Source organism: Hydractinia symbiolongicarpus, chromosome 3 (genome assembly GCF_029227915.1).
Source record: "Hydractinia symbiolongicarpus strain clone_291-10 chromosome 3, HSymV2.1, whole genome shotgun sequence".
NCBI classification, from domain to species: Eukaryota; Metazoa; Cnidaria; class Hydrozoa; order Anthoathecata; family Hydractiniidae; genus Hydractinia; species Hydractinia symbiolongicarpus.
The window spans coordinates 12,539,931-12,564,670 of record NC_079877.1 but is presented as its reverse complement, the minus strand read 5'-3'; the positions used below and the strand labels follow the sequence as shown (position 1 = coordinate 12,564,670).

Sequence of the window (24,740 nt, the reverse complement as noted above, 5' to 3'; positions counted from 1 at the left end):
TATATACTAAAAATCTTCTGTGTTTACACTAATATGATCAACAATTGTGCAGCATAATTTCAGACACAAAGAAAAACAACATTTTATATAATGATGAAAATATTTAGGCACTAAAAACTACTAAATCAAAGTGTCTTCATGGCGCAGATATTCTCCAATGTCTGCTTGATGAAAACAAACTATATCTGATGAATCAGCATGTCGGCACTGTTGCGTACTTTTTGCAGTAGCTCCAAACCCCAAGGGAACATCACTCATTGAATAGACAACAACACCCTGGTACTGGGCTGTATTATCAGTTATACGACCCAGTCCACTTTTTTGAATATGGTGTCCATATAAGAAAGACTGTTCTGAGCCTGGCTTAACCCATATTTTAAATTTAGCATAAGGGGCCAAAAAGTCCAGTGCAGTTATTTGAAGTTTATACTTTCCACTGTTTGTAAACTTTCCAAAACAAGTTCCCACTGATACAAGATTGTCTCGACCAACATTTGTAGCCTTTTTCATAATTTCTTCTTTCACATAATAGACACGATCTTTGTGCAGTCGAAAACAATATAATCCATCTGGTCTATCAATGAGACATTTTACATTTTCTCCAATATATTTGGTTAATTTCTCAAACACAGCTTTCGTTTCTTCTTCAGTAAGGGGACGCATGACTTTTTTTTATAAATATATGTAGCTATATTATAAAAATCATGTCATACAATTATATTATGGGGAATTGTAGCTCTAGCTATAGGCTAGTGCATTTTTTGGCATAAAGAACCAAACACATTATTTTATTTACTATTTCCAGCACTTTCAACATGGACCCATGTGTACGTACTGAACAATAAAAAAACACATGCTTAGCTATGTTACCTGTTCTTACGACTTAACTTTGAGCGAAGACAAGAGTACAATGATCATTGCGAGATAGTAAAACAATTTAACTAATTTAGTCATACCAAGGACTTATTCTCAGTTCAATTTCATTTTTTATGAGTCTATTGACTTCTGAAAATGTATGTCATTAAAACAAAAATTGATGTTTTCTTGGGCAGCAATGGTAACAATTCCGTAATCTTTGGCAAAATAGGACTTGCATTGTAAAATTAGGTCAACTTAAATGAAATTTCTCATTGGCCTGTTCAAAAAGATAAGGTGTTGGGCTAAAACTCCAGCCGAGTAATGCCAGAGACTATAAAAGTGTGAATTTATCCTTTCTGCTTAGTGTTCCACATGGGAATTGCTGTGCTTGCATGACTTTTGTAGCTCAAATAGGAACTTTAATGCACTAGGACCTCCTTTACAGGGCCGTCATTGATAGCTGTACCAATAGGAACTGAAAAGGCCATCCTGAGTTAACAATTTCAGTATTAAAAATAATTATAATTTATTTACTGCAGGCTTTCGAAGTGAAAACACACGTTTCGCCTTACTTTGCCGCTAACAGATTGAAACTGTCCTGTTAGATTCAAACTGAGTGGTTTCTATTCGCCCTGTCACATGTAAACAACTTGAAAAAAGGTTCCCATATGCAAGGTTCTTACCACAAACTGTATGGTTATAATGCTCACTTGTCAATGACCAAAATAGCATGGAAACCAGACTAGCAATTATTTCCAAAGTAAATTAATTGAAAATGAGGCTTTTTCCTGGTTCTTATGTCATATTTTTTTTCTTATAAAGTTTTACAATGATCAAATAATACGGAAATGAGGCCATAGCTGTGTTAAACGCCACTACGCCACGTAACAATGCACTCCTTGTCTTTTGAGGTGCACGATCGCGCCCACGCACCTCCGCACGCTCCTGCAACAATGGAGCAGCGTCTTCAACCACGCACCAAAAACACTTTAGTCACTTCAATAATGCGCACCTGAAATATCTTTTGTATAAAGTAATTATTTACTATACTAATAATCAAAAAAAAAAATGACTTAAAATTCGGAATTTGAATGAAAAACATGCGCGTTATGTTTCGAGAGGAATTCATTAGGTTAGGGCATCATTAGGTTGTATATCGCAGAAGTCGCCGGTGGCATGCTACGAAACTGCTTGTTACTGGCACAGCTTAACGTAAAGCAAAACTGTACAGGAGACTCAATTGTTAGAATCTTCACAGAACATCTCTTCTCACAAAACCGAGGGCAGGGCTGACTTATTACCCACTGTGTCGTGTGGGAGACAGAACTTCTGGACTTCTTTTTAATACCATATACAATTCTTTCGATTATTATTACTAAACATATTTGATTTCTCTTTCCCCTTTTAAAAAGATTTTTAAACTTTATTCAACATGTTATTTCTTTGGTATTACATCACGAGAACATTCATTTGAAAGCTGTATTAAGGTACAGGACACCTAACTTCTCTCATGTTCTGGTTATAATTAACTTGCATGGGTGCGCACTCTTCTCGCAGTATTCTCTGTGACGATGAAGGTCGGACTGACTTGTGGCATGGTTCCAAATGGTCTTCCGTCTTTCGTTCGAGTCTCAGTGTAGTGGACCAGCTGAGCATAGAGTGTCAGCATGAAGGAAAGGGGCCGACTTTAATGTTCTCTATACCCTACGTTCACCGACCGTTTTTGCTGACGCAACTACGGTATCTTCGTATTTTACATCGGCAACTTTAAGGGCTGATCATTGATACCAAGTTTTGATACGAATTATACGAATTACGTACGGAAATTTTGAGACAGTCCTTTAATAAAGATGCAAATACATTCAATTACTCAGTAGGCCTACCAGACGACCACACTTTTTATATGTGTTATCACGCACCTCAAATTATGAAAACTGAATAATCACTCTCCTCAATTAAGGTAAGACGCGTGAAATTCATCACGCACCTACAACAATCGAGGCGAGTGAAGTATCACTCGGCTGCTAAAATTCATATGACCAGGACTGCAATGTACAGTCAAAACAATTGTATGAAATGTTTTCATTCTTGATGAGACGCCGAATGAAAGCAGTAAATCCCGGGCTTGGTCCGTATAGTGGGATATATACAAAGAAAGTATCCAGGGAGTAAACTCATTTCCCGAACGATTTTTAAAATTATTTTTTCACCAATAACACCCATGAGACGTGTAGTTTCCAAAAATATTTTCACTTTTGATTAGACGCCGTATGAAAGCAGTTTAATCGCCGGCAACCAAGAACCCGCAATTTCCTGTAAATTCCGGTCTCGGCCAGTAAAGTCGAATGTATACAAAGAAAGTACCCAGGGAGTAAACGCATTTCCCGAACGATTTTTAAAATTATTTTTTCACCACTAAAACGCATGAGTTTTGATGTTTATACAATACAATAGCTTATAATATAATAATATAATAGTTTATACAATAGCTATAAAAGATTGGTTGCACTATACATGGCAACCATCCGCAGTCATAGTTATTGGAATAAGAAGATTATAAAAATCTATTCATTGTGAGTGAAAGAATGCAGTTGTACTGCTGATCTGGTCTGCATCTAGTCATATGTAAATCTAAATATGGTAGAGCTACGCGTTGTAAGCTGAAGGTAAAAGTAAGAATTCTTTTTAACAAATTGGAGCTAAATTCGGTTAAGCAAGCTAAGTACTGTCATATTCAAGTAAAATTGAGTACATAACGCTCATACACTCAATTAACCTTTAGAGAGATTTGCGGCTTTTCTTGGAATGTTTTTCTTATGTTTATGTGTCAGCATCATATTTAAAAGGCTCTGAGGTCTTGTTTTGTAGCGAAATCTAATAAAGTACTAAAACATTTCAAATACAAGGTGTTTCAAAAATTCACAAATTAAGGGAGTGGTGTATCAAGAGGTAAGTTTGGGGACACCGCGAGCGCGAGAGTTTAACAATCAGCTGGGGATCTATGGGTCTCTGTTAGCCCCAGCAGGTACAGAAAAGAGCCCTGTTGGGGGAAATTTGACAATCCTTTGGCTAAAATCACATTATTGTGAGCGAATTAAAATGTGAATTACTGACTTTAAGATTCTAAACAATGTCACTAATTTACCGTGTTTAAAATCAGATGTATACTACAAGGTTTATATGACAGACATGTAGTTAAAGTCAGTATCGATGATACATGCTAACAAGTATTTTGTTGAATTTTTGATCAAACTGGCGCCTCTATTTGGTACTTTGCCACAGAAGCCTGACAGTCCAGTCCGCGTAATCTAACTCCACTACGGAATGCGCACCCATGCAAGCTAATAAAATTGCCATACCACAGGAGAGCTTCGACCACAGTTTCTCCTTACAGACGAATTACAGTATTCCTTTGTCTCTTGTATATAAAATAAATCGCAATAATTTTAAGTCATTAGCATGCCAAAAAAAGTTTATTAAGGCTTAATATGGTTTCTTACATGCTGTTAAATGATTACTGTAAGGCTTTTTCTTTTATGGATTAAATAGGACCTTTTTCCAACCACTTTTCAATAATTTGGGCCAAAACCCGTATATTGGCGTCTAAAACCCTCTGGATACACCATGGTAAGGTCCGCATGTTCAGGATTTAGTAGTAATTGTTAGTGCTAAAATGTAAAAAAAAAAAATGGGTAAGGATAAGTGAAAAATCACGGGGATTGTTCCAATCTATGCAGGTGTTTTCAGGCGAATACTTGAAAATTTTTTTAAAAACGGCAACTCGCATGCACCTTTTACGCCGTATACAGCTTATCAGCACCCTCTTGCAACGCCGCAACTCATATATAGCATATATATCTCGCTAGTTAGGGCTGGCCAAGCTAGAATAAATAGATAGATCTGCATATTTTACATGGCTAGCTAGCCTCATAAATATTGAGGGATATACCCTGTTTATTATTTCCAGAAGGGACCAAGGTTTAGATGGGAGTCCTAGAGTAATGAATGCTCATTTTACACTATGCAGACTCAATTAGGGTCCGTGCTCCACTAGACAACTGCTGGCAACATCCAACAGCTTACACCAGTTAGGGAAAACTGCAAATCAGACTATTCCGCCTAAATAGGCTATGATAGACAAATTAGGCGAAATTTATCTCCTAACTAGGCTATCAACATTAAATTTGCTTATTACAGCCTTCTGGTCCGTGGTCGCACCGATCTTTAAGATTAAAAATGATCTAACAAACCTCCCTCGGATGTAGAAGTATTATTTTCATAAATGGTATGGTGCGTTTTGAAGATTTGCTTTTAGTTTGTTTTGCCGCTAATCCGCATGCGCACAACATTTTTTTCCGGCATGTTTTAAAAACCCGCCAAAATAGACTATTTTGCTATATATAAAATAAGCTATTTGGACAATCTCGCCCCGGACCTTGATCTAGTCAATTGGAAACGAGTTTTGTTGGTTTGCATGTATAGCTTTTATATCCGCCATGCAAATTCTATGAAATTTGACCTAAGCAAAGATCACTAAGTCAGTAAGTAGTACAGGAAAAATAGTAGCGCGACCAACAAAGATTGCGAAGATATTGTTGATAAAATTTCCCATCTCCTAAATAGACTATTCTCTCCAAGTTAAGCTATTAAAAATCTTCTAATTTAGCTACTAGCTTATTTAGGAGAAATAGTCTATTTGCAGTTGTCCCTGACTGTACACAGTGTGCCATTTCCCCAATTTCCCTCACATGGCTAATCTGGGGCCATGAACATGTACTCGCCCATGTTGCCGCCAAGGGGAATAAACTGTCTCCCGCACAAAGTGCGAGAGTTATAACCACTAAACTACAGCGCCACTAGCTACAAGTTAATACACCTGGCTTACAAAATCGTGGGCTGGTGTGTTGTAGCTAGCGTAGATATAATAGCTAGCTATAGTTACAATAATTATCGCTGGATAGAATTTACACAGCTTTCATGGGCTTAATGAAAAAAATTAAAACTATAAAGTCGTCTTGAAAAGATAATCACTGAAAAAATAAATAAAAACATAGAACAGAATCAAGCATGTTTGTAGTATCACAACATGTTACCATTTTGAATCGGTACCGTAAACCCGAATGTCTTGCTGCCACCAGAGTCGGGCAGATAATCAAGACAATACTAAAACTCAGATCACTGGGGTCTTGTTGAAGAAGGAAGGTGGTTTGAGTGATTGTTACGACGGGACGATTTTAATTTGATAGTAGTCTGAAGTCTAAAACTTCCACCGAATATGGCATTTGCTCCTCGTGTCAGAAGTTTGAAAGGCTTACCCAGTTGTTGTAACGTTGTCCTGAGGCGAAATATTGGTGCTTCTTCAGTTGTTGCCAAAGCTGCTGCTGCAAAGCCTTCAGACCCTATCCAGAAACTTTTCTTGGAAAAGATAAATGAATATAAAACGAAGGCCACCAAGCTGAAAGATGGAGAATTAGTTGAAAGCAATGCTGAAATTGAAGGTAGAAGGAAGTTTGAAATGGATAATTTAAAAAGAAGATATGGAAATGAGGACATGACAGTTTTTCCTAAGTTCAGTTTTGAAAAATAGACTCTGTTAACTTAACTTGGTTAACTCAGTTAAATTGTATACTACTTTATTTTCAGTAAAATATGTGATGGTATAGGTTATCTTGTTTTTTTGTAATTTTTGTCAAGCAACTTATGATCAAAACCTAGCTATATGCCTGGCAGTTTTTAAAACGCTTATCTTTTTAAATTATAGTCAGGTAATAATACTGTTCAGGACATGGATAATATGCAACTAAGGGCCTGACATTCTTTAAAATCATAAATAAAACTGCTGGAAACTAAATGGTAAAAATGAAAATAAAATATGTCTACTTTTTATTAATATTACTTTGAATATTTTTTAAGAAAAATATAAACAAAACCAGTTTTTTTTCCCGGATACTGTTTAGTTCTGTGCAATCCATGTGGCATCACATTACGTATATGATGCCACATGGATCATACATTAAGAAATAAAATTTTCAGCAGAAAAACTTTTGGACACAATTTTTTATTTCAGCGGAAAGATTTTCGGACAAGTTTTATAACATGAAAAAATGTATTGGTAAGTTTTTTGAACGAAATTTCAAAAGTCATGATTATGGAAATTGACACAAAAAGAAGGCTAGAGGCATTTATAGTGTACATATATTCAATCAAGATGTAAAAAGGGTCATTAGGAATCAATTTTATAGATAGAGCCTCAGCCAAATGTGAAAATAAGTTTAAAAATTGCATTTTTATTGATTTTCTGATTACCCTATATGTTATTTCTATGTGCTGGTCCTTTTTTAAAAAAAATAGAAAAACCAAAATTTTTGTACTAAAAAAAATCCGAATCAAAGTATCTCTGATAAAAACCCGTGCTATTAAAACGCACGAAAAAAAACGGCACTCCTAATGAGTCTCACTAAAAAAACTGGCACTCTAAAGGGGGATTTTCACGAAGCAAATTGAACGGCGAATTCAATGGCGAATTCGCTTTTTAATTTTCACGATAAAAATAAATCGACGCCAAATTCATTGTTTAAATTGGTTAACCGCGTTCTATTTAGTCTAAAACTGGCAGCGAAACCTTTAGCTGCGAAAAAGTAGGAACTGTTTCTACTTTTCAGCGAAGCGAATATTTCGATGCAAATCAAAACAAATAAAACTGCGCATGCTCAGATACAATTTGCCGTCAAATTCGCCGTTCGTGAAAATCTCCCTTAAGGTAACCTTGTCTTCTACAACAAAACCGGCACTCTAAATCTCGTAAATATCTTACAAAAAACCCGGCTCTCTATGTCTAATAAGTCCTACAAAAAAATCCGGCTCTCTAGGTCTAATGAGTCTTACAAAAAAAACGGTTCTCGAAGTATTACTGCAAACAAAACCAGCACTCTAATTTTTACGAAAAAAATGGTTCTCTAAGTATTACTGCAACAAAAAAAAACGGCACTCTAATTTTTACGACAAAAAAACGGTTCTCTAAGTATCATTGCAAAAAAAACGGCACTCTAAGTCCACTGTCTTTTACGAAAAAAACCGGCACTTTAAGCTTTAGAACGCTTTCAGCTCTTTACGCCATTCACGTTCATTATTTAGCAAAAAAACTGAATTGTTAAGATCCAGAAAGTGTAATACTTTATTCAGTTAACAAATATCATGTCAATTTCTTTAATATAGTTGCGCACATGCCATTTTTAAATTTACCGGTTTTCTTTTGTTTCATGTCATAACTACACTTGAGATTGGGGAAAGAGGAGGGATGTCAGGTTTGTTATCAGGGGGGCCAAACCAGATGCGCGTGGTCTTCATCCTTACCCTTAAGGATGAAGACCACGTATCTCATGGAAACGCTAACTCACCTGGGTGTGTATCTCGTGGAAACGCAACCCTCTCAGAGAATCTTGTGGAAAAGCCTGCATCTCAGTAAATCTCGTGGAATTGCCTACATCTCAGCAAATCTCGTGGAAATGCCTACATCTAAGCAAATCTCGTGGAATCGCCAACACCTCAACAAATCTCGTGGAAATGCCTGGTACCTGCTATGGCGTATCTCGTGGAAACGCAACTCATTTGTTATGGAAACAAACGCATCTTCATCCCATTTGGCTGACGAAGGAAGCCTGACATCCCCACCAGCGCTGGTCAGCAGTGCTTCTACCTCTGGACAAAAAAATTGGCAATCGCAAGTAGCTAAATTTGGATCACCAAGGTTGTAGATCGTTGCGTGTTGTAGTTCATAGTATCGTTGCGTGTTGTGGTTCGTTGTAGAAGAACCTCGGGGGCTAAATCAATTGGTATCGTATGCACTCGTCATGTGTCGGGTGATGGTCCGATTATCGAGTTAACATATGGGTCGTGGTTGATTGTAGGAATTAGTTAATATGGTGACAGTTGTGATTGATGTACATAACAGAAAAAAGAAAAATATGCATTAAAAGGGTGGGTGGGCAAACCAAACTATTAGCACAATGTGATGGTGGAAACTAGTTGACTCCAGCTGCTCCCATTATATAGGTAGGCAAGGAAATCTCAGGGGGCTGGATCAACAACAGTATTGGGTTACCTTGAGGGCCCCTAGTGCTCATGCCCTGTGACCACCATTCTAGATTTGGAAGAACATTGAGTTTCTAAGGTATATCCTTCAATGATGCTAGTAGCCATCTTTGTTGACAGTTGAATACTGAATGCAATCAAAGCCAAGCCTTTCAACAAGGTAGAAGTACTTACTTCAAGAACCGCTGGTCCACCACCATACGTATTACACAGTTGTGTCAAGCATCAAGTTAAGGTAGACTTTTTATTTAATGAAAACAAATTAATTTTATATAAAAAGGGATTTTAATGGAAAAAAAATAAAAAATGATGTGAACAAATAATAAAAGTAAAAGATAAGAAATGTTTTTTTTCTGGATATATTGATGTTTATGTCAAAAACATGGTACATCACAATGATGATGGTACATCACAATGATGTTTGAAATAAAAACAAAATAATGACGTCATTGGGATCAAAAATGACGTCATTGGGATCAAAAATGACGTCATTGGGATCAAAAATGATGTCATTTCTGGATCGAATTTTCTATTTTATGTCATAGACCCATATAAATTCTTGGTAAAAATGCCTAGGAAACAAGGTTGAGCAAAAACAAGAATAACAAAGTAACGTTTTCCACTTTTTTGTTATCTTAACAATTAACAACAATTGCCAATGCGTTTTGTCGATTCTTTTGTAATGTCGTTCAATCACTTAAAAACTCTGTATTTGCCTGGACAAGCTTTATCTGGTCATTCCACAAAGATCATAAAGGAAATTGCCTCAAATTTTCCTTTCGAACCGATCACTTCTGATGATACTTTAAAACGTCTAAAATCATTGAAACGTAGAAAGGCCGTTGGGGTAGACGATATACCATCTTGGTGACTCAACGACTGTATAAAGGCAATCTCTCAACCTCTAACATATATTTATCGTTTGAAACCTCGTCTTTTACGAATGACTGGAAATGTACTAAAATGTCACCTCTTTTTAAATCTGGTGCAAATCATAGTTCTGGAGACAAGGTTAAGTTTTTGGGCTTCAGTTTCTTGTGACTAATCGCTTCTGACATCCTCAGACTGCTTAGGAAGTTTTCACTAGCTTTTTTCATGTTTCTTCTTCTCTTTTATCTGTTATTTAATACATACCAACTATTTTTACTGAATTTTATGTATACAATTTTAATACTGTAATATTTTATTTCCATATTTTTTCATAGTCCCATGTTGATAACAGATTTATGTACTTGTTTGTGAAATAAACAATTAAATAAATTTTGGGCGCTTTGCCGTTATTTTTCTTATCAAAAAGGCAAAAATCCAAGGGAACAAGAGTGATTAGAGAATAAAAAATCACGTCCTAAACTCGGAAACGAAATAATTTATCACCAAGTGAAGTAGTTACGTCGCCATGGTGTTATCAAGTAATGTTATTGTTGTGGTTGAAGTAGAAAGACATTGTTCCTTAGAAAGACATCCCAACTTTCATAGCAGTCACCAGGGGCGGGGAGAATGCCACCATTCTTGATATTTTTACTTCTTTCGCAGTGGTGAAGCGATCGATGAAGTGCGACGTCGCGAATTTCACTTCGTGACGTTACGCGACCTTTGTGACAAAGTGTTTAGTCTGCAAAGCAGGTGCTGAGCTTTGAGAAGCGCTTCGAGGAGTCCGCTTTGTAGTTACTCAGGGCTCAATTTTATTTCTGCGCATAGAATCTATGAATCTATGCTGAGGCTTGCGGAGATGCCATACGTGAAGTGAAAGGTGTTATAGAAAGCTACGTTAGAACGAAAATGGTTATGCAGATAGCTTTCCATTTGGTTGACAATAGGGTCAAAGTGCGGATTTTAAAACCACTCTAAGCAAAATTCTCTTTTACCATCGTATTCACTAAAATTTTGTGTCTTTTGAAGGATCAAAAACATCGTATAAATGAAGAATTTTTATACGTTACTCATTTCAGTGATCATGTTTCTAACGTCACACATACTTCTCGTTCCCAGCCCCCTTTGCATAATGCTATTGGTATTTTTTTGTTAAAATATATAGGTTACAAAAAAGACATGCATTTTGTTGATGCTTACTTATATATTTCGTTTCTATTTAAATAATGTATTGAACTGATTTTCTACTATGGATACACGATGTTCTAAATTACGGCGTCTCAGTTCCGTGATGCTAGCTACACGCCCTTTAAATAAAATTTGATGTTTCACCATTGTTGTGAAAACTAATTTTTACAATTAAAACGAATTCTTCATTTGATTTTGCGTGGAGATGCGAATGTATTTAACTTACTATTGATTGTTGGGGAGGCTTATTAAAGAGGGAGTTTGGGGTTGGTAATTTTCTTTAAATCTCTATTCTATTTCGTTGTAATGTTTCGTCTACGGGATTGGATACTTTTGTCCCGCACGTCGTTTTTGAAAACTTTTATTGTATAGAACATATCTCATTTTGTTTTAGTTTTCCAAGTGTGCTGAAAACTCGTTTTAATTTGGATGAATATGAAAAGAACAAGAAATTAAAAGGAAATTAAAATAAAAACAACAAATAAAAGCAGTTTTCAGTCTTCAAGGAAACATTTTTACACCATAAAAAAACTTCTGAAAAGTTTACTTTGTGGTACCAATACAAAGAAGGCGTCGGTCGGAAAAGCATCAAATTGGGAATCTAAGTGAGGTTATCTGCTTCTGCTTCTTGATCGTCTGCGTCGGTGTCGTCGTGGTGATCTTGAACGAGATCGTCTGGGTGGTGATGGCGAAATAGATCTGGATCTAAGAAAGAAAGAATCTTACGTGTGACCTCTAAGAACTGCATCTTATCTAATCTTTGATTAAGTTTGTGTTCTGAATAAGTCCGCCTATTAAGTATCTGTATGCTCATGACTGAGTAGCTTTAAAAAACCCTTTTGGATAGGCGAACCTACCAATATTTAACGGATTAAAGCCTAGTCTAGGACTAGAATTTGCCACCAAGCGGTCTCTATAGTGACAATACCTGTCTCTTTAAAATTGTTTCCCGCATTTTTTTTTCGCCGTAGAGTAATTTTTTGTTACTTTACTCCAGGCTGACACGGAGTGCACGGAAATATGTACGAGCGACAAATTCATTTGGAATTATTGACAACTGCATAATAATGCATTTTAAATTAAAATTCAAAAATTTCCTAATTTACAATGATCCATCAAGTTCTGTATTATGGTGACGTTTTTCAACAAAAAAGTCTATTACAAAATTCCCTGCTATTATCATTACTTTTCTATAAAAAATGTATATTTGAAAATTCCCGAGTTTAAAAGGGAAACACAAAACGGATCAACTTTTTCCCAAAACTCTTTTTTTTAACCTTACATACACTCTCTTTTTATAAACATGGGAAAACTTGATAAGCATGGAAACAAACAAAAAAAAATTGAAATACAATTTCACCTGAACTTTAGGAATTTAATAATTGGCAATTTACGCAACAACATCAACTATCAATATCGATTACTTAAAACACATTCTAACGTTCCAATCTTTTTAAATGTGTTCGGAAATTCTAATGTCGTCAATCTGCACAAACGGTACAAATATATAGGGTTGGCAAACATGGCATCTTATTAGCGTATTATGAGGCTGATAGGCTGACAAAATAAGGCTATACTTACAAAAAAGTGTATTTATCGCTGCAAAATGCTACCATTTCCATTATTTTTGCAAAAAAAATTAATATACAGTTACCTTCCACGACGTACTAATGGTCCACTTGATGCACCACCTCCAACGCCCGCACCGCCCCGTCGTCTTCCGTATAATCGGCGTCTAATAAAAATGTACATGTACACTTGAGATTGATATATATTTAAAGAAAATATATATAAAAGGTTACTGGCAACAACTCACTCACCTAAGTTCTCTTGAGATGGGTTTTAGATGCATGAAGTTACAAAAACCACCACGTGTGCACTCCCTAAAAAACATGCATGGAATGTTAACTAATGTTGCATACATATGAAGGTTAAAACTTAAGATATTTCATTTTATCCGTTCAGTGTGCATAATATTCTAAAAGGGTTATGACGTTCAAGAAATGGTAAACCTTTAGAATAAATACCCTTCTTAAAAAAAAACTATTAAGCTACTTTGCCAAGTTAAGTCTCTATTTACATTAAAAAAATGTAAATTAAAATTAAAAAAAAGTTAAAAACTGATAAATTTTAACCTAGGCAAAGTTCAAGTTGTTTACACAAAGATTTACATGTAAAACATATCATATATAAAACTACAGGTAAAAAGAAAAATGATTCACCCCATCTCGTATTGTCTGCAACACGATTCTCTATAAATAAAAACAGGATGTATAAAAATATACTATTTAGCGCTGCAAATGGTAAAATTTCTTTTGTATGTACCGTGACGAAGCAATTTATTATTATACTTGGAACAGTAAAACAATTGTAGCAATAATCTTAAACTTGTACACTCACCTGAAATCCGTGACCGGAGATAACTCAGCATAGATTGGTTGACCTAACGAAAACGTGATTATTGTCAACTCAAGGAGTTAAATCTAGATTTCACAAAAATACATAACAAATGGCTCCAATGTCAAACAAATCTTTTTCTGAACTTTCCATAAACTCTGTTGAGTTTATGCTTATTACTTAAGGAGCAGCTAGTGTATTTTGTTTCTATATTCTTATAAACTTTGGGGAAAAATAAAAAATGTGTAATAACAATTTATATACTGTATTGAAAAATAAAAAATGTGTAATAACAATTTATATACTGTATTATAATAAACTCAAGCTTATAGATTCCTCAATAATAGCGTCCTGTTCAAATCTTGTTCTTTTATTCCACGCTGAATGAAAAAAACATTTGTTCAAGAAGATGGTACTTGGGAAAGGGGCAGCCTTTATATTTTATACCATCGTAAGTAATATAAAGCCCAAAAAACATAAGTACTTTTGGTAGATTCTCAGAAATTAAACTAGTCAAAGAAGATTCTAGTAGTAACAGCTTGGTAAAGTTAAACAAAAGCTTTTAACCAGTACAGATAACATACACAGATTTTTAGCATATTCCAGCAACTGTAAGATAGTGAACAGTCTCTTACCATTATACCATCTATTATTGACATCATTTACAGCTTTTTCAGCATCTTCTTCAAACTTGAATTTCACGTAAACATTACCAACCAGATGATCGCCCAAGTTGTCACATACATTCATTTCTTCAATTTCACCATACTGAATATAAATACAAGAGATACATTAATCAAGGGATGATTGACTTATACAAAATTTCATAGGGAAGATTAAAACATAGTTCTTCACTTAAATAGTTAATTTTCCACATCGAAGACTAAACAAATCTCAAAATTGGATAACCAAGAACAGAAGTTATTTTGGTATAACCAAGTACAAAAATGCCTATTTCTCCTCCCTTGAGAGGCATGTCCTGCAGCATGTAAACCAAACAAAAGCTTAATATAAACACCTTTTCTTCCAGTTCCAGGAAAACATCTTCGAAGAAGGTATCATAGTGTTCTTGCGCTTCCACATCACTCATAATATTAGCTAAAAGTTTCAACAAGGATCACTGGAATAAACAAAAGAAAACTTTGAGCAGTCGTTTTAGGCCATAAGCATAAGGCTCTTCTCCCTTTAAAAAAGATTCTGATTGACAGGTAGAAATTGCAGAAAATTTCGCTTGACCAAAAAGAATAACTCAAATTAAAAAGTGTATGCTAAACGTCAACCCGAGTTACAAAAAATGGGGTTAAATTCTTTGACGTTTAAATATTTTAGACGAAGAAACATTGATTATTTAGAGATAGTATTGACTGGTTCTTGTCAACATGCTTTATTGTGTTGGGGATTTCATGTATTTACCACAGGCAAATACTACTTTTTTTATTTTTGATGTTTACAGCAAAGATGGAGGTAAAATCGAAAGTCTCATTGATGTTTAGTGCACACAATACAATTTGTAAGTCACCCCAAACAATGTTTCAAAAATCATTTAGCTCAAAATATCATGCCTTCGGGAGATGAACCTTAAAATTGATGAATTAATAATATACAGTGGCTAGTTGTTAAGGCTCACACGAGCCAGAAAAGAAAGCTCGAATACGAATATATAACTACCAGCTGTAGTGCCATCTTGTACTGTTGCTTGATTTTGTGGGTTTTGATACATGTTTTGTAGGAGTATAGTCTAAAAATTATAACATTAACAGCTAAGAATCATTCAGGTTTTAGGACAAGAAGCTGATGCATTACCAAAAAAAAATTCTTTGTATGTTTAAATTTAAAAATTAAGACTGCCATACCTGACTGAACGTAGGTTTGTTATGCAAGCGAGAACACTTGTCACCATGACGACATGCACCAATTTTAAAGTAGAATGAACAATTAACTCTAAAATATAAAAAAATACATGATAAAAAGCAAACATATTAAGGGATTACATTGGGTTATTGCTTGTGTTCCAAAATCTACAAAGTATGAAACCAATTACGCAGCTAAAAATATTGTTTTTTTCTGCCTCAAAAATCAGGCACACCCGCCACTGTATGTATTTTTAGAATTAACAGTTTCTTCTGTAAAGCACTATTGTTTTGATGTCACTTGTGTCCCAGTTTTGTATGCTTTTATACTATGGTCGTCAAAGAAAACATTATTTTGTTCAGTAGAACACAAGCAGTCTGAAAAATTTATTATTCATGTCATTAGCAATAGAGTCGTAGAGAATGGAATAAATTGTTGGAGAGTGGAATGAACGTTAGTTGCATCACAAAAGGCTTGTTTCCATTTAAATATATTTTCCACCTTCATTATAACCTTTCATGCTGGCATGTAGCCATTTCATATTAGCAAAAAAATGCAGGCCTATTAATAAGGGGAGAGCGATTGCTCTTGCTCACGCAAATTATGAGAAATGAAGAACTAGCTGAGCCATTAATTGCTCCCCCAATTCCACAAAGAGTTTGACTGGTTGAGCTTACATAGAAAATGTTATGTTTTTATTATTTACAGTAAAAAATAACCAATATATATATAAAAAAAGGGTAAAATAAAGTGATAAAAAAGACATTGTGATAAAATATGTGATCATAAACTTATTTTATTTATTCAGATTGCTCGTCCAGTCTAAACTATTGTAACCTTGGGAGGGCGATTTATTGCTCGAATGTTATCTTCTTATTGATAGGCTTGAAAATGCAGACATTAATTTTCTGGGTTTTTTATTTGCTTTGGCAATCCACAATTTCATGTTGCTCAGTGTCTATGTCGGCAAATTGCCTTTTAAATTTGAGCCTTTTTCTTCCCAGCCAGCTTGTTTACATTTAAACTACTTCTATTTAGGGTAAATAAGCAAAATGCTTAGCAGTCACTTTTTTTATCTTTATATAATTCTTGCCTTTAAGGACTACTCTGTATCGGCGATATAACCAGTTATATAGTATTATGAGTTGCACTGGGCAAGCATGTACCATGCATGCTTTTGAAAGTTCTTATCATGGAAGTGAGATCAGTTGAGAACCAAAAGGCCTGGAGACGAGGTTGGCATACCCTAAATTTGAAACTCATTACCTCACATCTTTTTATCTAAATGTTCTTAAGGCAGAACACACAGTGTAAATGTTTGCGCTACATATTAGAAAAGTATTATAAAAAATAACTTTAATTGAACAATTATTATAATTTTTGTGTTACTGCATCAAGGGATTCACTAAAGCAGTGTTCTTTTCTATTGCTTTTTTTTAAATCTGTATATCATCTACTGAGTAACTTAGGCAACTTCATCCCCACAGGATTGTTTAATTTTTTTGTAAAGGTTGAAAATACTCATTTTAGCATCATACCTTGCCCAGGTCGACAGGCTATAGGTCATTAAATTTTGCAACCTGTTTGTTAACATAAATTCTTTTTAATTCGAAATAAAAAAAATCATGCACACACCTGCTGCTTTTATATTATTTTCTTCGTTTTATTGCTAGTATATCATTATGTTAAACTTTTTAAAAAACAAAGATCAATTTAAAAAAATTTTTTAACACCTTGTTGCACAGCCTTTCTTCGTTTTATTGCTAGTATATCATTATGTTAAACTTTATAAAAAACAAAGATCAATTTAAAAAAAAATTTTAACACCTTGTTGCACAGCCATATTAATGGTTTTCGGCTGTGAAAGTCAATAATTCTATCAACTGAAAATTGTATGTAATAGGGTTACATGCCACAAAAATGTTGGAGGTAGTTTGAAATTTTTAACAAACAAGAAGAGTGGAAATAGTGGAAGTCAGGTGGTAGTAAAAATATTTACTTAGAAGCTAAGCGCCGTGCTCGTAGAGCAGTGTATAAAGCAAAATCAGAAGCAGAGAGAAACAGATTTGCAGATGTGTTAAGAAGGGAAGACCAATGCAATGAGGTATTTAAGATAGCAAAGCAAATGAATAAGACTAATCAAGATGTTGTAGGTGAGAAGTGTATACGTAATGATGAAGGTGTTTTGGCTAGCACAGAGGAGGAGAAAAAGGTAGCTTGGAAGAATTATTATCAGAGGTTGCTTGCTTAACACTGAGTTTGATTGGGTTGAGGATAATTTGTCTGATGATGTTGTAGAAGGGCCAGTTATGCAGATCAAGACAGAATGGGTAGTGGAGGCTATTAGGAAATTGAAAATTGGCAAGGCTGCAGGAGTATCAGGTATTGTTGCAGAGATGGTAAAAGCATCTGGATATATTGGAGTTGGGCTTATTACAAGTCTTGCTAATCAGATTACAAAGGATGGTGCTATTCCGAGTGAGTGGCAGTCGAGTGTAATAGTGAATTGTTTCAAGTGCAAAGGTGATGCATTAGGAAGAGGTAACTATAGAGGTTTGAAGTTGGTTGATCAAATAATGCAAGTTATTGAAAGAGTAATTGATAAGTTACTTAGAGAAAGAATTAATATAGATAAGATGCAATTTGTTTTTGTTCCAGGGCGTGGCACTACAGATGCAATATTTTTACTCAGACAGCTTCAGGAAAAGTATTTAGGAAAGAGAAAGAATCTCTATTTTGCCTTTGTAGATTTAGAGAAAGGTTTTGATAGAGTGCCATGTAGATAGATAGATAGATAGATGTGCATATTTTACATGGCTAGCCTCGCAAATATCGAGGGATATACCCTGTCTATTATTTCCAGGAGGGGCCATGGCGTAGATGGAGAGTCCTAGAGTATTTAATGCTCATTTTTGAGCTACGCAGACCCAATTAGAGCCCGCGCTCTACTAGACAACTCCCTGCAACATCCAACGGCCCACACAGTGTGCCATCTTCCCAATTTCCCTCACATGGCTTGGGTTAACCCGGGGCTATGGTAACATTCACTCGCCCATGTTGAATCGCCGTCAAGAGGAATCGAACCCCGGTCTCCCGCACAGAGTACGAGAGCTATAACCACTAATCTACGGCGCCACAAAGTTATGTAAAGTTATTTGGTGGGCTATGAGAAAATTAGGTGTGGATGAGTGGCTAGTTACGATGGTACAGTCTATGTACAGCAATGCTAGAAGTCATGTCAGGATTAACTATTCACTTAGTGATGAATTTAGTGTAAATGTTGGTGTACATCAGGGTTCTGTACTTAGTCCTTTGTTGTTTGTTCTAGTCTTAGAAGCTCTGTCGATGGAGATAGATAGATAATAATATATTGTTACCAACAATCTACAGTTACGAGTATCCAGTAAATACATAAAGCCTAGAAATATTAATTCATTTTTATTTATACTATATATATGCTTTATGTTAACTATATCTGAGTATGTTGGAGGGAGGCTACCAAAATAGCTAGAAGCTAGGGTTATGATAGTCACCGTGTACAAGAAAAAACAGGGACAGGCCTAGGGAAACACTAGGTTACACAGACAAAGACAAAAAAAAAATCCAGAACCATGTAGAGTGTGGTACAAACCATGTGACTATATATAGTAGGTTGCAACAATATGTTTTTGGAGGCTCTCTTTGAGCATAATAAATGAGGCATCAAAAATTTAATATAAGGCATATGAGTTTGGAGGGTGTTCCATGAAATAATAGCTTGATGGTGAATTGATTTAGTACCAAATTGATTGGTATGTGAGTAGGTAACTTTCAAAAGACCATTGTATTGTGCTCGTGATTTGAGAACAATATAGCAGATGAGAATGAAAAATAGCATGATAGGCTAAGACAAGAACATCACGTGGTACAAAGTGTCTAATTTTTGCTATTGCTCCATTGGCACATTTAAGCTTGACTGCAACTTTATTAATTTGAGAGTTCCAGCTAAGATTGGAGTCTAACAATACACCGAAATACTTAATGTATTCACTGTAAAAGATTCTTTTCCCACCAATTTTAAGTTTTACAGGATGATTTAGAGGCTTGTTGGCGTTCTTGAAGACGATGTATTCAGTTTTACTAGCATTGAGATATATCATATTGCCATTAAGCCATTGCCAAAGGAATTTTAGGTCAAAATTTACCTTTTTTGTTAGACTTCTAGCAGAACTATTTATGCGAAGAAGATTTGTATTATCTGCAAAATGATGCATGCTATGATGCAAAGAGAAGAGGACCTAGTACTGAGCCCTGAGGCACTCCATGATTTACAGGTAATTTTTCTGATGTGGTGTTGTTAACAAAAGCAAATTGTTGACGCCCAGAAAGATAAGACTTGAAAAGAGAGAGCTTTGCCACAAATACCATAATGAGATAGCTTTTTGAGTAAAATATTGTGGTCAACAGTATCAAAGGCCTTCTACAGGTCAATAAAGATACCACAAGCATAATGTCCTTTATCAAGTGCATCAAGAATTCTTTGGGAGATGTTCATAAGGGTGTGAGAAGTGGAAAATTTTTTTCGAAAACTAAATTTATGACTGTACAAAACCTTAAACTTTTCAAGAAAACTATAAACACGTTTATACAACGGCTTCTCAAATATTTTGTCAATATTAGAGAGAAGACTGATAGGACGATAATTGGTGCAATCCATTTTTGAGCCTTTATTTTTTAAAATGGGAATGACCTTGGCACTTTTAAGATTAATTCACTGGTTGAGAAACATAAATTTATAAGCTCTAATAGTGGGGAAGATATAACGTTATTTATAGAAGATAAAATTCTGGGAGGAATGCTATATGGACCAGTGCATTTTTTTGAGTCAAGAGAATTAATACAATCAACGACTTCTTGTGGGGAAACACGATTAAGGAAAATTGAACTGCGAATGGGGTTGCCAAGAAAGCTAGAAAAATGTTTGTTGGCAAAGGGTATTTTAGAACGGATTTTATCAGCAATAGAAGAGAAAAAAATATTGAATTTATTTGAAATTTGACCAGGATTAGAAGACCATTGATGTTCGGGGACGTGGGAACAAAGTTATTATTTTGTTTTAGTAAGATAATGGACCTTACACCTTTCCATACATTGGATATGAAAATTATCATAACGCTTACTTTGCCGGCAATCAACAATCCTATTACGATACCTTTATAGTTTTCTTTATGTATAGCTTTCTGAATAGGATTTCTACAATGCAAAAAGATCTATATAGACAATTTCTAACCTCGATTGAGCGGATGATATCACAGGTCATCCATGGAGAATTGGACGTTTCGCTGTACTTTTTACTTGGGAATTGTTTAAATGGCGCATGAAGATCTAGCAGTTCTTCAATTGCTTTGAAAAAATTATCAAATGTGGCATAACATTTTGACTAGGTATTTTCAACACATCATTCCAATTAACCTTATTAAGATCATCATTAAAGTTCCTCCAATCACGGCTACAAATAGGAGTAGAATTATTTACAAGTCAGTCACTCTGATTTAGTAAAAGAAATTGCGCAAAGTGATCAGATATAGAGGTGGTGATAATACCAGATATAGTGTTGGTTTCTGATGATGAACAGAAAATGTTGTCAATTATAGTTTGGGAGAACGATGTAATACGATATATAATGATATGGCCTACCAGAATATTTGATATCCTTAGATACATATAGTAGGGCACCACCTTTCCTACCTTCACAGGGAGTATGCTCTAAAGAATAATTGTTAAGAAAACAGTTTGATGGTACATCTTGATGAAATTTTGTTTCAGTTATACCAATGACGTCAAACTTATGACCCAATTCAACATGACATTGTTTAAGTTCATCAAAATGTAAAGATAGAGAACCAATATTCAAGTGAAAAAAAAGAAGTATTTGTGGAATGTGAATTCTCAAGAGAATATTCATTAGAATTATAGTACTTGCAATTGACTCCAGACACATCCGTGTGTTCGCTCATAAATTTAGAGGATGATAGAGAGTTGAGCTTGTCTAAAAAGTCACTTAAATCACTGGAAGTACCACTCACACAAGCTATCATTATCAAAGGAGTGAATAGGAAAAGGCATTGCATTTTCGTAACAGGTATTACAAACCCATTCAGCTTCCGAAAAAAATAAATGTTCATGTTCAAAAGTAGAAATGCCATTACACTTTCTATGGGACCATAAGTTACAGGAGTCACATTGGATTGCATCCTGGTTATCAGTTACTGTTTTGTTACACACACTACATGGGAACTCTATCATCTACAAAAAACAAAAAAAAATGGAGAAAACAACAACAACAACAAAAAAAACAAAAAGGAAGTGCTTAAAACAACAATTAGTAACGAACGCAAAAGTTTGCCGAGAAATTTTATGCGTGAGGATAAAAAAAGGGCTAGTCATTATCATATTATTACCTCAAATATATTAAATACATTACTGTCTTACAAGACACAAGCAAGCCACAAGCGTGGAGCATGACGCAGCCATATTGATTTTTTAAAATGTGAAATAAATATATGAACCAAATAGGCACACTAAACTTAAAAACGCTTTATCAAAATCCATAATATACTAGACATCATAAAATCCTTTATCGAAATCAAAATTTTCAAATAACGATTTTAATTTGTTTTTGTAAGTATGGTATAGATTGAATTGATTGGGGTACTTGGAAAGAATGGAGGGGGATAATTGGGTAAGAAAGTGTAGAGACTTAATAGTTTCTGGGGCAAAGCCCAGAGGCAGACCGAGACTGACTTGGCAGGAGGTTATAAGGACAGACTTGATACAGAGGAAGTTGAGTTTAAATTTAACACAGTCTAGATCATATTGGAAGAGGGTCATTAATATACCCTGTCCAACCCATGCTAGCATGAAAAACAGACGTTAAGCCCAGAATGATGATGATGATGATGATGATGATGAAGAAGGTAAAAGTGGCCATCAAGGTGGCAAGAAAAACAAATGTTTAAAATTTGATATCTGGGGTTACTTGAACTTTTAACAAAAAGTAAATATATATATACCATTGGGAATTTCCCATTAAAATCTTTCAGGTAAGTCCAACTTGTAAAAATACCTGGGGATTCCTTTAAGTGCGTTATTGCAATTAGAGGAAATTTTCTATTTTAGTTCTGTTTTGCTGCCATTTTTATTAAATGTGACTGTTTTCAAACACTGATTGGTTGCAACCCCGCTATATAATATATGGTCATCATTTGCAACGGTCATGACGTCAATACATCCCCTCCTCCTCAAATTATGCAGGGAAACATGAGTATAGAAGACACCCTTATATTATACAATTGTGCCAGCTCGCAAAAAACGCCTGTATATGAGGGAGAGGTTCCTCTAAGAGATGCCTCTAACTGAAAATAAAGTTTGGAATGGACTAATCCACGACTTACCGCCTACATTATTTTGCCTGTCGATTTGCGTAAGAGGTCTGGGGATTATAAACAACACACATCACAATGAAAGTCATCTATTAACTACAGTGCAGTGAAAAGGTTTGTTAACATTGTGGTCGTGTAACGAGTGTGGTGCACACAAACCACGATAAAATCGTGGTCTTTATGTATAACAAACATTTAAATATTGTGGCCACCAGGCTAATATTGTTATCTCCACAAAGGATCGTGTGTGCCCCAATTATTTTCGCGAGCTCCACGATTTTTATAGCCAGTATAATTTAATTTTTTTTCTTTTCAAAAAAGTCTTTCATTAAAGTTAATTTGTTTTTTTCAGGTTTTATCAAGTTAAAAAAGCATATTCGCAGTTTTTGCTTGGTGTATACTTTTTCGTCATGGACGCGATTGTATTTTTACGAAATGTCATTTGTCTAGAAAAGTGAAATTTGTTTGCGCTGATAGGAATGCCATTTTAAAAGTTTAAAAACTAAAAGCGGTGATAGAAATGTTTTTTAGATCGCATTTTAAAAGTTTAAAAACGAAAAGCGGCAATAAAAATGATTTTTAAGATTGCATTTTAAAAGTTTTTAAACGAAAAGTGGCGATAGAAATGTTTTTTTACATCGCATTTTGAATCACGAACAATTTTTGATTTAATTGATAAACCAATACCGTCTTTGTTGTTTTACAATAGAAGTAATCTATCGTGGAAACCACGTTGTAATGTTTAATTTTTGTTTGTGTAGTCCACCAAACATGATTGTGAGGTCCACGAAACATGATTGTGAGGTCCACGATTGTTAAAAAATTACGCATCGTGGGCTATTGTGGTTCGTGCGTAACATGAAATAAACACAACCCACAATGTTAACAAACCTTTTCACAGTACTGTATATGTATATTTATTGAGCACATTGTACCAAACAAAGTCTTTTTATAAATTTTCTGGAAATAAACATTTTCAACAAAGTTTGTTTGTGATGTTATTTGAGGGATTCCGCTAAACCTTCATAAAATAGATTAGAAACAACATCACTTCACCTAGACTCTGCATCTTTCTTCCTGCCCCAAGATGCCCAGAGCCCTCTTTATGCTCTGGCTAACTGTGTTTACTTAATTATTAATTTTAGTTGACTGATACGCCACTGTATGGTGGTGTTCAGCCTGACTGTCATAATCACGTAATATGGACAGATTTTTGAAAACGTTTATGACTGTCCAGTGGAGTTTTTGTGTGAACATTTCGCTACATTAAAAAGTATTATCAAACAATATTAATTCATACTTATCCTTTTCTGTTCCAAAAATCGAAGCCAAATATTCTGCCATGATATAAAATAGATTAGGACCTGTCTGCTAGCTGCTCACACTTTTCCGTTTTTTCGCTTTCAACAGAACAGACAGAACAAGACGCCGCGCTGTTTTCCAAAATGGGGCATTTATTGTAGCAATCATAATGGTGGAAGGTGCGGACGATTGAGTTCTCTGGATTGAGCGCGGTGGTGGTGACAAAAGTTGAATAGAAAAGCAAATCCAGCCACAATCCAGCTACAGAATAATATTGGAGAAATAGGGTTAAAGGTCAAATATGTTCCCTGGGGCATCAGCCCCCAATGGTCACAATTGCAAAAATAAGATATAGCGGAGTCTAGAAAATTACACCTAAACATGGCTGTTGAATGCACCTTTCGACTATATTTTTTACGCCTTATTTATTTAGAAGGCAGTGTTCAAAAATAGCTAAAAGATCTAATAACTGCAAAACGACACCACAGCTAAAATCTGCTATCACTAATAAACAATGGCGTTGACAACCTTGTTCCCATCTGCCAACCTCGTTCCCAGGTCATTTTGCCTTTATTGATAAAGTAAACATCAATTTTCATATGGGTTCGGTCATCTACTTTTTCGACAACCTCGTCCCCAGGACTATTTGCTTCTCAACGGCCCTAATAATAAAAGGTGCTGGGGTCGAGCTTGCTTTTTCCACAAAAACTTCTACAAACAAGTCATTAAGAAATCGACTGCTCGCCTTGTGATAGAGCGTTC

The 24,740-nt window shown here is 35.1% G+C and overlaps 3 protein-coding genes across 3 annotated transcripts; 1 reads left to right on the top strand and 2 right to left on the bottom strand.

Moving 5' to 3' along the window:
- Positions 1 to 81: 81 nt before the first annotated feature.
- Positions 82 to 712, bottom strand: LOC130635777 (60S ribosome subunit biogenesis protein NIP7 homolog). Its single transcript, XM_057445248.1, has one exon. It carries the CDS (start codon positions 661 to 663, stop codon positions 121 to 123), a length of 543 nt encoding a protein of 180 aa, XP_057301231.1. The 5' UTR covers positions 664 to 712; the 3' UTR covers positions 82 to 120.
- A 5,293-nt stretch (positions 713 to 6,005) lies between these two features.
- On the top strand, positions 6,006 to 6,525 carry LOC130635779 (ATP synthase-coupling factor 6, mitochondrial-like). Its single transcript, XM_057445250.1, has one exon. It carries the CDS (start codon positions 6,134 to 6,136, stop codon positions 6,443 to 6,445), a length of 312 nt encoding a protein of 103 aa, XP_057301233.1. The 5' UTR covers positions 6,006 to 6,133; the 3' UTR covers positions 6,446 to 6,525.
- Positions 6,526 to 11,489: 4,964 nt separating this feature from the next.
- LOC130635773 (splicing factor U2AF 26 kDa subunit-like) lies at positions 11,490 to 24,137 on the bottom strand. The gene is made up of 10 exons (XM_057445242.1): positions 23,977 to 24,137; positions 15,258 to 15,345; positions 15,073 to 15,142; positions 14,423 to 14,502; positions 14,040 to 14,172; positions 13,408 to 13,450; positions 13,230 to 13,259; positions 12,828 to 12,890; positions 12,662 to 12,742; positions 11,490 to 11,712 (listed from the first exon to the last, which is right to left on the bottom strand). The coding sequence occupies exons 1-10, from the start codon at positions 24,018 to 24,020 to the stop codon at positions 11,619 to 11,621; spliced, it is 726 nt and encodes a 241-aa protein (XP_057301225.1). The 5' UTR covers positions 24,021 to 24,137; the 3' UTR covers positions 11,490 to 11,618.
- Between the last annotated feature and the right edge of the window lie 603 nt (positions 24,138 to 24,740).